General features: G+C 34.9%; 1 protein-coding gene across 1 annotated transcript in view; it reads right to left on the reverse strand.

Annotated features, from left to right (window-relative positions):
• The window catches only part of PKN2 (protein kinase N2), a 130346-nt gene that overhangs the window by 51887 nt on the left and 62154 nt on the right, over positions 1-16305 (reverse strand). The window contains exons 3-6 of the mRNA XM_004442905.3: positions 14227-14381; positions 5981-6098; positions 5508-5653; positions 5203-5416 (exon numbers count right to left, since the gene is read on the reverse strand). Of these exons, the coding sequence (XP_004442962.1) occupies positions 5203-5416; positions 5508-5653; positions 5981-6098; positions 14227-14381 (633 nt within the window). The remainder of the gene's footprint in view (positions 1-5202; positions 5417-5507; positions 5654-5980; positions 6099-14226; positions 14382-16305) is intronic.

Raw genomic sequence — 16305 nt, forward strand, 5'->3', positions numbered from 1 at the left:
TTTACTAGAGAGATTAAACAGCAGATTTGAGAAGGCAGAAGAATCAGCGAATGTGGAAGATAAGTTGATTGAAAGCATCCAATCTTAAGAGCAGAAAGGAAAAAAAATGAAGAAAAGTGAGTGTAATTCTACATTATTGAAGCAGCTGGGGAATGAGGGACATTACATAAAGAGAAACATTGATAAGAATTACAGCTTACTTCTCACAATAGAAAAATAAAAGCCAGAAGACAATGAAATCATATTTTTAAAGAGCTGAAAGAAAAAAAATAGAGATTTCTACATCTACCGATAATATTCTTAAAAAATGGAGGTGAAACATATGGAAGAAGTAAAGAATTAGACTGTAGCACATCTTCACTACAATAAATGCTAAAAGAAATTTCATAGGCTAAAGGGAAATTATAATAGATAAAATCTTAAGTACAAGAAGAAGAAATGAAGAACAAAAAGAATAAATGGGTCATTAAATATCAAAGACAATGTTTTGTTTTGTTTTCCGAAAAAAATACTCTGTAAAAAAGCAAACTATATCCTTAAAGTTCTTAGCTTGTTAAAGTAAAAACAAAACTCAAGGATGTAGATTTTTAAGGCATACATAGAAGTAAAATATATTACAACAAGAACACAAAAGGGTGGCGTGGAAGGATTTGCAAATATTTCTTCATAAAATTCTTAAACTGATTTGGAGGTAAGAATCTGATGCTGTGATCATAGATTGCAAAAAGTTCAACATGCATACTTGAAATCTCTAAAGCAAGCAATAAAAACACACAGACAAAGGTATATCTAAAAGAACGTCATGGGAGATGAAATGGAATAATAGATGTATTTGTTTCAGTAACAACTACAAAGGGCAGGAAAGGAAGAACAGAGAAAACAAGAGCAAATGCTATTCAAATATCAAGATTGTAGAGTTAAATACATATCAAAAATAATACTAAAATGAAGGTTTATAAAGGATACATGGAAACTTTTAGGGGTTGATATTTCAAAAGTTATTAATTCGTACACATCAAATATGTGCAGTTTATATATATAAATAAAGCTGTCTTAAAAAAAGAAAAAATATAGTAAACTAACAACTTCAATTAGATTTTCAGGATAGATAAACTGCAAGTCAAAGAGCATTTTCAGAGATAAAAGAAAATATTTATAATGATAAAAAAATAAATTGAGGGGCTAGCCTGGTGGCATAGTGGTTAAGTGCGTGCGCTCTGCTTTGGTGGCCCAGGGTTCACGGGTTTGGATCCCGGCCGTGCACCGACGCACCGCTTGTCAAGCCATGCTGTGGCAGTGTCCCATATAAAGTAGAGGAAGATGGGCACGGATGTTAGCCCGGGGCCAGTCTTTCTCAGCAAAAAGAGGAGAATTGGCATCAGATGTTGGCTCAGGGCTAATCTTCCTCTCACACACACACACACACACACACACACACACACACACACACACAAAAAGTAAATTGATCAGTAAGACATTAGAACACTAAATGTGTATGTTCCTAATTAAAAACAAAAAAAAGCAGGGGACAAAACTTAATGATATTAAAGATGGTTTGCAACTGATCTAACCAATTTGATAACGGGCTTCATTACCCTAAGGGCCTTTATGAGAGCTTCTCTTTGAGCTCTACTAAAGCCAGGTTTTTGGGAGAGATTTTGGTGGTTCAAACCAGAGAGGCATGATTCATATTTGTGAATAGAGCTGATGGGAGCTTGCTGGTGGGAAGACTCTCTGACTACTGATGTTTGCCTCACCCTTGTAATTTCTGATATCTATGAAAGCTGATGCCTGTTTTTGTGTTTACATCTGTGTCTCTGGCCCCCAAAATGCCTGCATATTAATAAACATTTGTTGTTCTCAAAAAAAAACGTAAACAGAGACTAAGTGATTGCTGGGATAACATCAAGAATACAAACATACACTTATGGGAGTCTCAGAAGGAGAAAAAGTTGTAGAACAAATGCGTGAAGAGATAATGGCTGAAAACTTTCCAAATTTGATGAAAGACATGAATCTATACATCAAAAAGCTCAAAGAATCCAAGTAGGATAAACTCAAAAGAGATTACCATTCTGAGACACATTATATCACACTGTGAAAAAACCAAAGACAAAGGGAAATCTTAAAAGCAGCAAGAGAGAAGCAACTCATCACTTACAAGGAATCCTCAATTTTTCATCAGAAAGCATAAACTGCGGCCAGGAGGGACTGGACTGACATTTTTAAAGTGCCGGAAGAAAAAAACTTATCAACCAAGAATTGTATATACAGCAAAACCATCCTTCAAAAATGGAGAAAATAAGAGATTCCCAGATAAAGAAAAGTTAAAGCAGTTTGTCACTAGCAGATCTTCCCAGAAGAAATGCTAAAAGAAGTCATTCAGATTGAAATGAAAGGTCATTAGACAGCAACTCAAAATCACAGAAAAAAATAACACCAGTAAAACTAACTACATAGATAAATATAAAAGCCAGTATTACTACATTTTTGGTTTGTAACTGTTCCCTTTCTGACTTAAAAGACAAATGCATGAAACAATAATTATGATCTATGCTAATGGGCATACAGTGTATAAAGACATAATCTGTGACAACAACAAAGAAAGACAGACCAGGAAGCACAGCTGTATAGGAGCAGAGTTTTGGTAGGCTATTGAAGATAAGTTGGTATCAATTCAAACAAGACTGTTACAAATTTAGAATGTTAATTGTAATCACCAGTGTAACCACTAAGAAAACAACTTAAAACATACAGAAAAGGAAACAAGGAGGGAATCAAAAAGGTAAAGTAGAAAAATTCAATCCCTGGTTCTTGGGAGGGACCCTTTACACACTTGCAATTTCCCCAGTGATAACCGTGTCTTTGTTATTCATGACAGGCCGCTCAGACCACATGTGAGTTTACGTGACTCATAGAAGGCACCCAGACAGTTGCAAGATGGGGGCTGACTATGCCAGAAAGACCAACCATACAATTCCAGGGCTGGTGCTTTGAGTCACATAATATCAGCCTGACCTCCTGACCTTCTGAGAAGGGCTGGGAAGCTGGAGATTGATTGAAATCAAGTAGCCAATGATTTAATCAATCACTCCTACATAATTAAAGCCATAATAAAAACTCTGAATACTCACAGCTAAAGTGAGATTTCTGGTTGGAAACACAAATTGACGTGCTGAGAGGGTGATGAATGCTGATGACGAGGAAGCTTCACATTTGAGACCCTTCCAAACCTCTCCCTATGTGTCTTTCTTTTGATTGGTCCTAATTTGCATCCTTTATAATAAAACTGTAATTGTGAATGTAGAGCTTTCCTGAGTTCTGTGAGTTGTTCTACGGAATTATTGAGCCTGAGGTGGTAGCAGGAATCCCTGAATTTGCAGCCAGTAGGTCAGAAGTGTGGGCTGTTGGGGAAACCCCAAGCTTGCAACTTGTGTCTGAAACGAGGGCAGTGTTGGGGGAGACTGTGCCATTAACCTATGAAATTTGACCTAACTCTGGGTAGTTAGCATCAGAATTGCATTGCACCTTATCAGTAATTACCTTAAACATATATGGATTGAACTGTTCAAGAAAAAGGCTGAGATTGGCAGAACGGATAAAAAGCAAACAAAAAAAAATTATATGAATCTATAAAAAAGACTCATTTTAGATCCAAAGACATAAATCAATTGAAAGTGAAAGGATAGAAAAAGACATTTGATGCAAATAGTAACCAAAAGAGAGCTGGGGTGGCTATATTAATCTCAGACAAAACAGACTTTAAATGCAAAACTGTCACTGGAGACAAGGATATTATATTTTGATAAAAGAATCAATCCATCAAGAAGATATAAAAATTATATACAAACTTGACAACAGAGCTTGGAAATATACGAAGCAAAAATTTATGTGATTGAAAGGAGAAATAGGCAAATCTACAAAAAATAGTTGGAAACTTCACTCTGGGACCTACTAGGATGGCCATAATCCAAAAATGGCAAATAACAAGTGTTGGTGAGGATGTGGAGAAATTGGAACCCTTATATGTTGCTGTTGGGAAAGTAAAACGATGCAGCCGCTGTGGAAAACAGTTTGACGGTTCCTCAAAAGTGTAAACATAAAGCTACCATATAACCTAGTAATTATACTTTGAGGTATGGACTCAAAATAATTGAAAACAGGTATTCAAACAAAAACCTGCACACAAGTGTTCATAGCAACACTATTCACAATAGTTAAAAGGTAAAAACAAGCCAAATGCCTATCAATTCATAAATGGATAAACAAAATCTGGCATATGACACAATGGAATACTATTAAGCCCATAAAAAGGAATGAAGTACTGATACATGCCACAACAACAACGAACCTTGAAAACAGTACACTAAGTGAAAGAAGCCAGACACAGAAGGCCACAAATTAAATAATTCCATTGTTAAAATAAAAAACAAATGGAGACCAGCCTTGAAAATTCCCTGAGCAGAGAAAACCAGTTTAGTCATACCTCCAAAGCTTAATTTATCTTATTTTGCAAGACTAACTTGACCTGGGTCATTTCTTGCTAATACTTCTGGAAATCATAAGCAAAACTTGAACTGTTTCCCAAGGTTGATATGAGGTATCCACTGACCAATTCCGTATCATTTAAGAAAATTCTAATATTATAACCAGTCACTGCGAAGAATAAACAGTAACTGCTTTCTCATTATATAAGATGCTTTCCTAACAGTATACCCCTGAGCCTCATTCCATGTTTTGGTTTGAGTGCTCCCAGTTTGCAAACTGTCTTCTGGTGTGTGCACGATAAACTTTTACTAATTACTACTTCAGTGGTTCACTGGTTTTAATTCTGTTATTTCTGAACTCTTGACACCATTTATAGGTAATATCTAGAACAGACAAACCTATAGAGACAAAAAGCCAACAGTGGTTGCCAGGTGCTGAGGGGAGGGGGGAATGGAGAGTGACTACCTAATAGGTATGGGGTTTCTTTTTGGATAAAAATAATCTGGAACTAGATAGTGGTGATAGTTACACAACATTGTGAATATACTAAATGCTCTCTGAATGTATAATTTAAAATGGTTAAAACAAATTTTATGTTATGTGTACTTAACCCTATATTTAAAAAATCTGTGCACACTTTTTTATTCATTTATTAAACCAGGACCAGCAAACAAAAAATGCACCAAAAAAAATCAGGAGATATGTGCTACTTACCTGTTAGTGCTGCTGGTTTGGATAGTGTACTATACTGGTTTTGTGTTGATATCATACTTTGCCGTGGGCTTAGTGTTGGTGATGCAACAAGTGAAAGCTCCTCAATAATAACACTGCTTTTGGGGTGATTCTTGGGAAGTTCATTTAATCTTTGCTCTAACGAATACTTTAAAAGGTCCAACTTCTGACTTGATTCATTAAATCTCGCTTGAGCCTTGAACAGGGAAAAGACAATTATTGTCATTTAAATAATTACATTTTTTGAATAATGTATTTATTAAGTTAAAATTTTTATTTAAAATTACTTCTGAAAGTGCTTTTCTGTCTGTTACTCTTCCTGAGCCAAGTAATTTCATTACATTCTTTGCACCTTCTGCCACTGCAAACTCTATCCTAAAATGATGCCTTAATTCTTCCATCCGAAGTTCAAGAGGACTTATGACAGGTTTTGCTAGAGGGAGGAAAAAAAAAACTTAATTGAACCATTTATTTGACTTTCTAATATGTAGTCATTAAAAGTCATGAAAAAGAAAGGAATTCTTACAACATTAAAAGTTAGCCCTTAAGTCAATAAACACTGAAATAATATTTAATAGATACAATGTTGAAATATAGAGCCTTCCGTTTTAGCCATCAAAATTAAAAGACAAAAACTCAATATAAAAAAACAATGCCTTGTACTCCTTAATTCTGAATCACTGCTTCTTTCCTATATAAAATTTACTTAGCACTCTATGCCCATAATGTTAAGAATGACAATTTATCTCTATTCCATCACCATTATCAAAAGCCAATTCATTGGTCTGGACTGCCTGAAGAATCTGCATTCGTATCACTTCTATTTTTGTCTTGCTGTCCTGGAGCAGTTGCTGAGCTGTGCCATGGAGTTTCCGATCCTATTAAAAATAAGTTTGAGAAGGTAAGCAGATAAAGAGACAAAACATTTTCATAGCTTCTAAATAAGATCAAATGATATCAGCAGGGCCGGCCCTGTGGCTTAGCGGTTAAGTGCGTGCGCTCCGCTACTGGTGGCCTGGGTTCGGATCCCGGGCGCGCACCGACGCACCGCTTCTCCGGCCATGCTGAGGCCGCGTCCCACATACAGCAACTAGAAGGATGTGCAACTACGACATACAACTATCTACTGGGGCTTTGGGAGGAAAAAAAAAAAAGGAGGAGGATTGGCAATAGATGTTAGCTCAGAGCCAGTCTTCCTCAGCAAAAAAAGAGGAGGATTAGCACGGATGTTAGCTCAGGGCTGATCTTCCTCACAAAAAAAATAATAAAAAATAAAATGATATCAGCAAGTGAAAAGAGGTAAAAGAACACTGTGAGCACTATAATATATATATACTTGTAGATATATTTATTTTAAAAAGCCATCAAACTGATAGGGCAATAAATGAGAAAAACATTAGTTAAGACAATTTGAGAGAAAGCATGTGAATCTTATTACTGTTTTAAAAAAACAATCCAAATTTACATTTATAATTTTCTCTTACTTTGCTTTACACAAAATACAATGAATTTTCCTGTACTATGGTCAACAACTCTCAAACTCAGAAGCACTCTATGTGATGGGTACCTCGCAACTAAGCCTAAAATTTTTAGAAAACCTCTTCTCCCATTACATTGCAGTTAAATTATCATGGAGCTTCACACATGTAGACAAATTTTAAAAATAGCTGATCATAGATAGTTTTTGTGTTCCCTTAAATTCTGATACAGGAAACAACATTTGTCAACACTGGTGACAATAAGAAAGATCCCTAGAAATTCTTAAATGTCAAAAGATAAGACCTTTTCAATAAAGCTAGGGAGAAAGTTATAGTAAATAAACTTTTGACATCTCTTAAGACTTTAAGAAAGGTCCTGAATTAAGTGAAATGATGTTACTGTCATACTTCAGTTTAGTTCCAATAACACTGAATCTTACTGACAGAGAGTCACAAAAAACTTACATTTTAGGAATTGTGGTAGGCAAAATAATGACCCATCCAAAGATGTCCATGTTCTAATCCCTGGAACCCTGTGAATATGATACTTTACATGGCAAAGGGGAATTAAGATAGCAGATGCAGTTAAGGTTGTTAATCATCCAACCTTAAAATACAGAAATTATCCTGGGTTATCTAGGTGGGCCCAATGTAATAACAAGGGTCCTTAAATGGGGAAGGCAGAAGAGGAGGTCAGAGTGATGTGAGAAGAACTGGGCCCGCTGTTGGCTGCAAAGACCAAGAAGGCCATGAGCCAAGGAATGTGGGCAGCTTCCAGAAGCTGGAAAGAACAAGGAAACAAATTCTCCCTCACATCCTCCAGAAGGGAATGCAGCCCTGCCGACACTTTGATTTTAGCTCAGTGAGATCTATTTCAGACTTCTCAATTACAAAATTGTAACATAATAAATTTGTGTTGTTTCAAGCCCACTAAAGTTGTGATAATTTGTCACAGCAGCCATAGAAAACTAATACAGGCATACTTTGTTTTTATTGCGCTTCACAGATATTGCATTTTTTACAAGACCGTACACTAGTAAAAAGATTGTAACTTGCTGAAGTCTCAGATGATGGTTGGAATTTTTTCGCAATATTTTTTCATTAAGGTATGTACATTGTTTTTTTAGACATACTGCTATTGCACACTTAATAGACTATAGTACAGTGTAAACATAACTTTTACATGCACTGGGAAATAAAAAAATTCGTGTGACTCATTTTATTTCGATATTCGCTTTATTGCCGTGATCTGGAACTGAACCCGCGATATACCTGAGGTATGCCTGTACGGGAATTTTTTTCAAAAGTTTCATAAAACACAAGTAACAGAAGTTAATGCCCTCTCCTGCTTAGACAGTTACATTAGTTGTCAAAGTCCAGTAGGTTTCAATCCACAAAAAAAAGAAACGATAAATAAAAACTAAGCATCAAGTTAGGAAGGCCAATTTTATTTTATTGGCATATTATTTAAGCATCTGTACTTTCATCACTAAGGCAGTCAGTATTAATTTGGAAATAAAATAGCATACAATCAACCTATTTCTTCAGGAGACTTAAGACTACAAGCTAAGAGACAAGCATCAGAAGTGCAGCATCATTTTAATAAATCATGCACACTCATAAAGTACACTATAACATTGAATAAAGGGGAGGATGGAGATATGTGTGGTGGGAGAAACAATATTTCTATTGTATAAGGAAAAAAAGAAAGTGAGTTAAAATATATTATGTTAAACACCAAGTTAGGTCAATACACAGCAGAGAAAAAAGCTATTAGCAAATTTATAAATTTTTCTTCCATTTCTTTCCTGCTCCCAAGGTCAGTCATCTAAGAGCTTCTAGTCAGATTTCATTCTTTATTATTTAGATTTCATGAAGGAGTGGGGCTGAAAGAGTTTACTAAGTCCCTTAAATATCAATTTATACCATGAAGTACACACACACAGACACACACAATTTTTGTTAATTATGCTTTACCCTTCAGTATATTAGCTTGAATTTGGTGTTTGTCTATGACTGCTGTTATGAATACATCTATTCACTCTTCAAATTTAAAATGAAAATATTTTTTTCTTATTTTAATTCCTCCACCTATCCAGTATTAGGAACATCAGACAAAATGAAGATTTGAAATAACTTTTCTATTTGAGACCAGATCAGAGTAAGAGGAAAACTTAGTATTCCAAAAGCTCCTAATATAATGGGACAAATACGTTTTGCAATCAGATAGACTTGGGCCCAAATCTTATTATACATAATCTTGGGTTAGTTACCTATCTTCTGCAAGCTTTAGGTTTCTTGAAGAAATTATGTCAATGGGGATACCACTCTCTAAAATATAGAGCTTTTTTAAGCATTAGCTAAAACTAAAATTATATTGCCTAGCATACGATTGGCATTAAAATGCTCTCTTTTAGAGTAATAAAAATAATGATTAATTATCTTATTTCAATGAAGTTCTAATGTAAAAGTATAAATATTAATTATTCATATAATACTATGCTTTTCAATTAAGCTACTCTTATTTTATCACTACGTGAAAAGACAGTAGCATTGTCATTTACTTCTTTGGAAATACTCCTTTTTTAACTATTTCATTCAACACGCGAGGAAGAGTATTTGTATTTCATTTTAAAAGTAAGTGAATTTTCCCACACAGATTTCTGGAATATCTGGACAGATGTCAAAGTATGACGAAGGCTTTTAAAACTGACATTGGATATTACCTGTCACAGGCAATTTACAGCTACTACATGTCAGTCTTATGCTTTCTGGCATTCAGTGAATTTTTGTCAGTTTTATGCTTTCAGGCATTCAATAGATTTTTTATTGAGCATCTAATGTATTTAAGGCAAGAGATAAGGTAGGTCCAAAGTACATGAACTGGTTTATATACCAGAGAAATACTAGCTTTTATGCTAAGACTTTGGGAAGATTTTTACATATATATTAGGTTGAACCATATGAAAATGTCAATATCTGACTTATTTTGAACTAAAAAAAGGCAATTTCATATGGTTCAACCTAATAGACTAGTTAAAAGTAGTTAACTATTAGTAATTAGCACTTTACAATGACTTATATTTATATTTCAAATGTACATTTTGCAATTACAAATAAAAATAAATTTTATAATATTTTCAAATTACATATTTTTTATCTTATAAAAATTAACTATTTTTGTTTTGCAAGTCATAGTGAGATATTATAATAAACTACATCATACACACAGCTTTCAGAAATAAACCAATCATTATCTTTATTTTTCCATCACATATTTATGGCTTACTTTGCATGTGTTAAACATTGTCATATCCAGTGAAAGTACAAAGATTAATCAGTTAGGATGTTACTCTTGAAACTTATAGCTTGATCAAAGAGATATTGATAATTATTATATGTAACAGAATGTTAAAAGTAGCCAAAGAGAAATTCAAAGGAAGATGGGATCTGTTTCTGCTGAGAGAATCCAGAAAAGTTTTGTGGGCTGTTAATATATATAAGATTGGAATATGTTAAGATGGGAAGACTAGGGAGAAGGATGCCTGGATAGATGGCCAAGTATTTTCAACCGAGGAAAAAGTCTGAAAAGACTTGGAGTATTTAAAAAAAGGAAAAAAAGTGCTAGAGGCTAGAAAGAACCTCAAATTTTAATAAATAGCTTGGTTTGTCATCTGAATACACGAATAGGAAACATCTCTTCAACATGTCTTACCAAGCCCTCAGAGATTATTCTGAAAACCAATGGTGCTACTTAGGGCCATGAAATTTACATTCTAATGCTGATAACAGATGATAAAGAAATTGATTGAATAATCATAATTTCAGGTAGTGGTAATGCAGTGAAAGGGATAAGGAGAGACGGGGTTGCTATTTTACATAGGATAGTAGTGAAAAGTTTGCTGAAGCAGTAGCATCTGAGCAGAGACTGTAATGCAGTGAGAGAAAAAGCTATGAAATTACTTGGGAGAAGAGATATCTAGGCAAAGACACAGTAAATGCAAAGGCCCTGAGGTAAGAGCATGGTTGGTATGTTCAAGGCAAAGGAAAGAAGCCAACATAGCTAGAGTGTAATGAGAGAGAAAGCAAGTGTTTTAGAAGATCAGATCAGAAGGTAGCCAAGGGTAAACAATGTATGAACTTGCACAGTTCTAGTAAGGACTCTGGATTCTGTTCTAAGTATGCTAGAAAGCCACTGAAGGGTTTTAAAGAGGAGTGTGAAAATATCTGACTTAGCTTTTAAAAGGACAACTCTGGCTATAACATGTACTGGGGTAGTAATTTTATCAGACAGAATCTAATAACCAGAGTTCTGAAGACGATTGTTTACTACCATACTGAATTAATCATTCCTATTCCTAAATTTGCTCCCCATCATTGTGAAGGGCACCAACATTCACCAGTCTGTCCACATAACCAATCTAAGAATCATCTTTGACTCTGCCTTCTTTCTCATATCCAGACACCACATATTTATTCTACCTAAACAGCTTGACTCTGTCTTCTTTGCTTTCATTGCTGTTACAAGAGGAATGAAGCATGTTTAACCTGGGCAACTACAAAAGCATACTTATACTTGTTGCCTGTAGACCTGACCCTCTCTGATTAATTCTTCAAGTCTGAGGAAGATAGATGTGAACTTTCTAAACTTTAAATCTGATCATGTGTTTTCTCTGCTAAATGTCTTTCAGCAGCTCCATATATCTTATAAGATAGAATCTCAACTGCTTAATTTTGTCCAAAGTACTCTAATAATCTGGTTTGTCTTTGATTTATGCTACACCTCTCACTATACCTTACTCACTCAAAGCTCTAACGGTGGGGAATGGGGAAAAAAAAGTCCTGTTGGAATCACCTGGAGGACTTTTCCAAAATAAAATGTGCCTTTCTGGAGATTCAGATTTGTTTCCCAATGAGGGCATGGCCTTTTACTGAAAATGACTGTTACAGTTGAGGATTGTTACTATTAGAAGTGCATTCTACCTACCCTCAGATATGCTGGATAAGAAACAAGAGCTTCTACTACAGCCATACAAAAGTGCTTCCACTTCTTAGAACAAGCCACGCTATTCCAGTTCCCTACCCCTAGAAAGAAAAGTAATGCCTTCTTGAACTAGAAATTATCCTTCAAATCTTATACTAAGACTTTAATGATTTCTTCTGGCAGTTAAGTGAGTCTTCCCCACTGTGCTTCTAAAGCAACTCAAACATACCACTATTATATATTGTAATTATTTACATGTGATATCTCCTTTTTAGATAGTGGGTCTCTCAAAAGCAGAATATTATCTGCTGAGTACCTACTATGTGTAAGGCACTATCTTTATTACAGTCATACTCCAGAGCCCAGTATAATAGCTATCAAACTGTTAAGTCCTTAATGACTAAATTAAATTAATTAATATCCCACATAACTTCAATTTACAATTTTCCCTAATCTCATAAAGATACACTTTGACCCTCTGAGAGGTTTAAAGATGAGAAATGAAAACAGTTAAAATCAAATCCAGATAGAAATAACTGTCAGGCCTACCTCAGAGACTATAGCAACTGTTAATATGCTCTGGACCTCCACTTGACCCCTTCTTAAATTAATGAATCTCCTAATTAAAAATAAGAGGCTACTGGAAAATTATCTATTTGTTTTATCAGGCTGGTCACAGCCCTGTTCATTTTAGAACTGTGGTTATTATAAGTTATCTGTTTGTTTTACTTTTAATATGTCCATAACCCTGTTCAATTTTTTTAGGGGGGGAGGGTATACAGACCACTTCGAGAATACGGTGAAACCTATGGCCCACTCATTCATTCACCTTTGAACATACACACTAACGTTTCCTATAACTTCAAAGGGTTCGTGAACATCTCAATCTAATACATCAACCCTAGATTAAAAAACCTTACTCCAGAGGGTGGTAGCTGGCTTAATTTAATTTTAAAACACTCAGCATAATATGGTGCATTCACAGTTCCAAGAACATAGTATTTGCCTTAAAAAAAAGTCTAAAATAATATTTGACAAAAATGAAAAATCCTCAAAACTAAAGGTCAATAATAAAAATAACACAAAAAAGGGGCCGGCCCGGTGGCGCAAGCGGTTAAGTGCGCGCGCTCCGCTGCGGCGGCCCGGGGTTCGCTGGTTCGGATCCCGGGCACGCACCGACGCACTGCTTGGTAAGCCATGCTGTGGCGGCGTCCCATATAAAGTGGAGGAAGATAGGCACCGATGTTAGCCCAGGGCCGTCTTCCTCAGCAAAAAAAAGAGGAGGATTGGCGGATGTTAGCTCAGGGCTGATCTCCTCACAAAAAAACAAACAAACAAACAAACAAACTCAGCTTTACCAACTTAAATGCTCCAAGTTAATGAAATAAAAAGCTATCAAGTATCATAATATATAAGTAATGTCTCAAGTAGAAACAAATATATTTCTCTCAAAATAAAAAAATTCTTTTGAAATATGGCATATAATCCAATTAATTTTCATAATTAAGCTTAAAGAATCTTATTTATAACATACACACTTTTCTCTCTTTTCAGCATCTTCCCAAATTTCATTTGGGTGGGTAGGTAGAGTGCATGGCTCCAAGCAAAGATTCCCCCTCGCCCCCAAATTCAAATTCTTAAACTAAAAAAAAATACCTAATAACTTTTATTCTGAAACTACTTAAGAAATATCTATTAAAATATGGAAGAAACACTGATTTGCAGAGGTAAGAATATTTAAAATAAATGAGAGTAGAAAGGTGGATTTTAAAATAAATTTACCTTTCTAAGACTTTTTGGAAATTATAAAACTGTAGAACTTTAGATTGGAAAGAACCTTCATGATAATAAGGTTCAGTGGTTCCCAACATTTTCTTTTCCACATTGTACCTCAGAACAAGGACACATTCTCATTAGCAACAATTGCTCCCCATAACATTGATTTTCAATTAGGAGTTCTATGTCCATACCAGATTCCCCAAGAACCCACAGGTCTAGTCCAAACAATCACTAATGATTAAAACTTTTTGTTTTAGAATAATTTTAGATATACAGAAAAGTTGCAAATATGGAGAGTTCCTGTGTACCCTTTACTCATACAGCCAAATTTTTTATTGATTGGTCTGGGTAGGAATAAGCAATTTTTAAAATATTATTTTAAAAGCCATTTGTTTCCAATTTGTTTTATTGTCGATATTTTCAAATTTGGAGGCTAAAATGGTCTCCGAAATCATAATACAGTGTTTAAACAGCAAAATCACCAAAAGCACAAAAATGCAAACAAATGTGGTACTAAATAGACCAGGAAAAGGACACCTGTTTACAGTATAAGAGCTTAAATAGGAAGGCAGCTGTAAATATGCGTATCAGATGACTCAAATTTTTCACCCCTCTGTGTGAATGTCCACAAATGACTGTGAAAGTGTCATGAGTACTGACATTGGAGTTACATATAAATTTTATTGGGTAGGTGAATTCATACACACAAAATCTGTGAATAATGAGGATTAACCGTATACACTTACATTTATTTACTGTACTTACCTTTGAAGATCCATTTGAATACATTTGTATCATGTTCTCTGCACCTTGTTTTACTTTAAGTTCTATATCCAATTGTTTCTGTAAGGCCATCAATCTATTATTGCTAGTGGAACAACGAGGGTCACTACTAGGAGTATCTGGAGTCCTTGGGCAATCTGTAAATTAAATAGTATGTTAAAATTACTTACAAGGACCAGCTGCTGCTCAAAATTGGAAGTGAATATTTTCAAAGAATAAAGAATTATAAGGTTTGAGACAAGCTTGAAGTCACCTAAATGGAATCTCCTTATGCTTACAGATAATACAAGAATTCAAGCCAAGAAAATGCTCAAGGAGAGTTGCAGGACCACCTGCCAGGGATACTGTAGAAGTGACTGCACTGAGTCTGAAGCTGAATTCGATCACTGTCCAATGCTTTTCCAATACTATTATTTTTAAATTAAATCAAATCAACTAACAATTAAACTAAATTCCCTACTATTACTTGATTGGTTAGAGAACAAAGCATATCCAAACATTATACAAATTCCCCTAAAGCAATTCTTTGTAAATAGCACTAACAGTGCTTCAAATATAATGCTAACGTTAATTAGTAATAACCTAAGCATATGCATAAAAGCCTTCACATTTTGTTTTCTACTATGAGGCTGTTCAGTCACAATGGAAAATGTTTCAAGGATATTGATTGACTGATATCACATTGATGGTATGGGGGTGTAGGGAAACCAAAAATTCAAGTCCATGGTTTCTCATAAAACACACTGTGGTGTTTCTATTTTAAAACAAAAACTTCAAATGGAACACTCTAATTCTTCTGGGTATTCCATTATTGTTGAAACACTTCTAATGATTCTACCACATAACCAAAATTCTTCATATTAAAGTTCATTATTTTGTGTTCTAGCCACACTAGGTCCCTTGCTTACTTGAAGAAAAAAAAAGCTAGAAGGCTAGAGTACTAGACCTGGTTTAGTTACAAGCAACTTGGTAATCACTGGAAAATTGCCTAAACTGCAAGTTACTTAACCTTTGTACTTCAGAGTTCCCTTCCCTCCTCTGCAATAAAAGATGGTGTGACTTATTTTAATGAATATGTTTCATGTTTGGTTTTATACTCCTTTAAAAAAGTCCACTAGTTCAAAAACATTTAAACATAATTTATTAACTTACAAAAATAAAGATGCTATGCTGCTAGATACTTATGTAAAATAATACTATTTTATCATTTATAAACTATTTTACAAAGTGTAAGTTCTGATCAAAGTGCTTTATAAACTCATTAATCCTCAAAACAGCCTTATGACAACTATTAAACCCATATTACAGAAAAGAAAACTAGGGCACAGAGAGGTTAAGAAACTTGCCCAAGGTCATACAGGCAGTTCCATTCCAAAGTCTACCTTAATAATTGCTGCGCTATGCTGCTTCTCTGCCATTTAAAAGCCTTGTAAACAATTATACTAGACTCTGTGTATATGTGCACACTTACATATATAACAGTATTAATTATATACACACACACAAATATGTGTATGTATGCATATTAATCCTTAAAGTAACCTTCTGAGACAGATATTATCCACATTTACACATCAGGAAACAGGCAAAGTCACACAGTTATTAGCTGGGATTCAAATTCAAGAAAGATTTCTATTATAACTGAATTTCCCAAATTACAAATGCAGCTCCAAAAGCTGATTTCATAAGTGAAATATTCTTATAGAAAACTGACATAAAAGGTACATTAAGTTTTCAGATCAGGCTCACAAAGGGACTACTTAACCCACTGCCATGAATGGAATGTTCGTGTCCCCCCAAAATTCATACGTTGAAGCCCTAATGTGACGGTATTTGGAGGTGAGGTAGTTAGGTCATGAGGGACGTCTCTGTCATATGAGGATACGGCAGGAAGATGCTATCTGCAAACCAGGAAGAGGGCTGTCACCAGAATTCTGACTGTGCTGTCTGTCACCTTGATCTTGGAATTCCCAGCATCCAGAACTGAGAAATAAATTTCTGTTGTTTACGCCACCTAGTATATGGTACTTTGTTAGAGCAGCCCAAACTAAGACACATATA

Source organism: Ceratotherium simum, chromosome 2 (genome assembly GCF_057802395.1).
Source record: "Ceratotherium simum simum isolate JZ-2026a chromosome 2, ASM5780239v1, whole genome shotgun sequence".
NCBI lineage: Eukaryota > Metazoa > Chordata > Mammalia > Perissodactyla > Rhinocerotidae > Ceratotherium > Ceratotherium simum.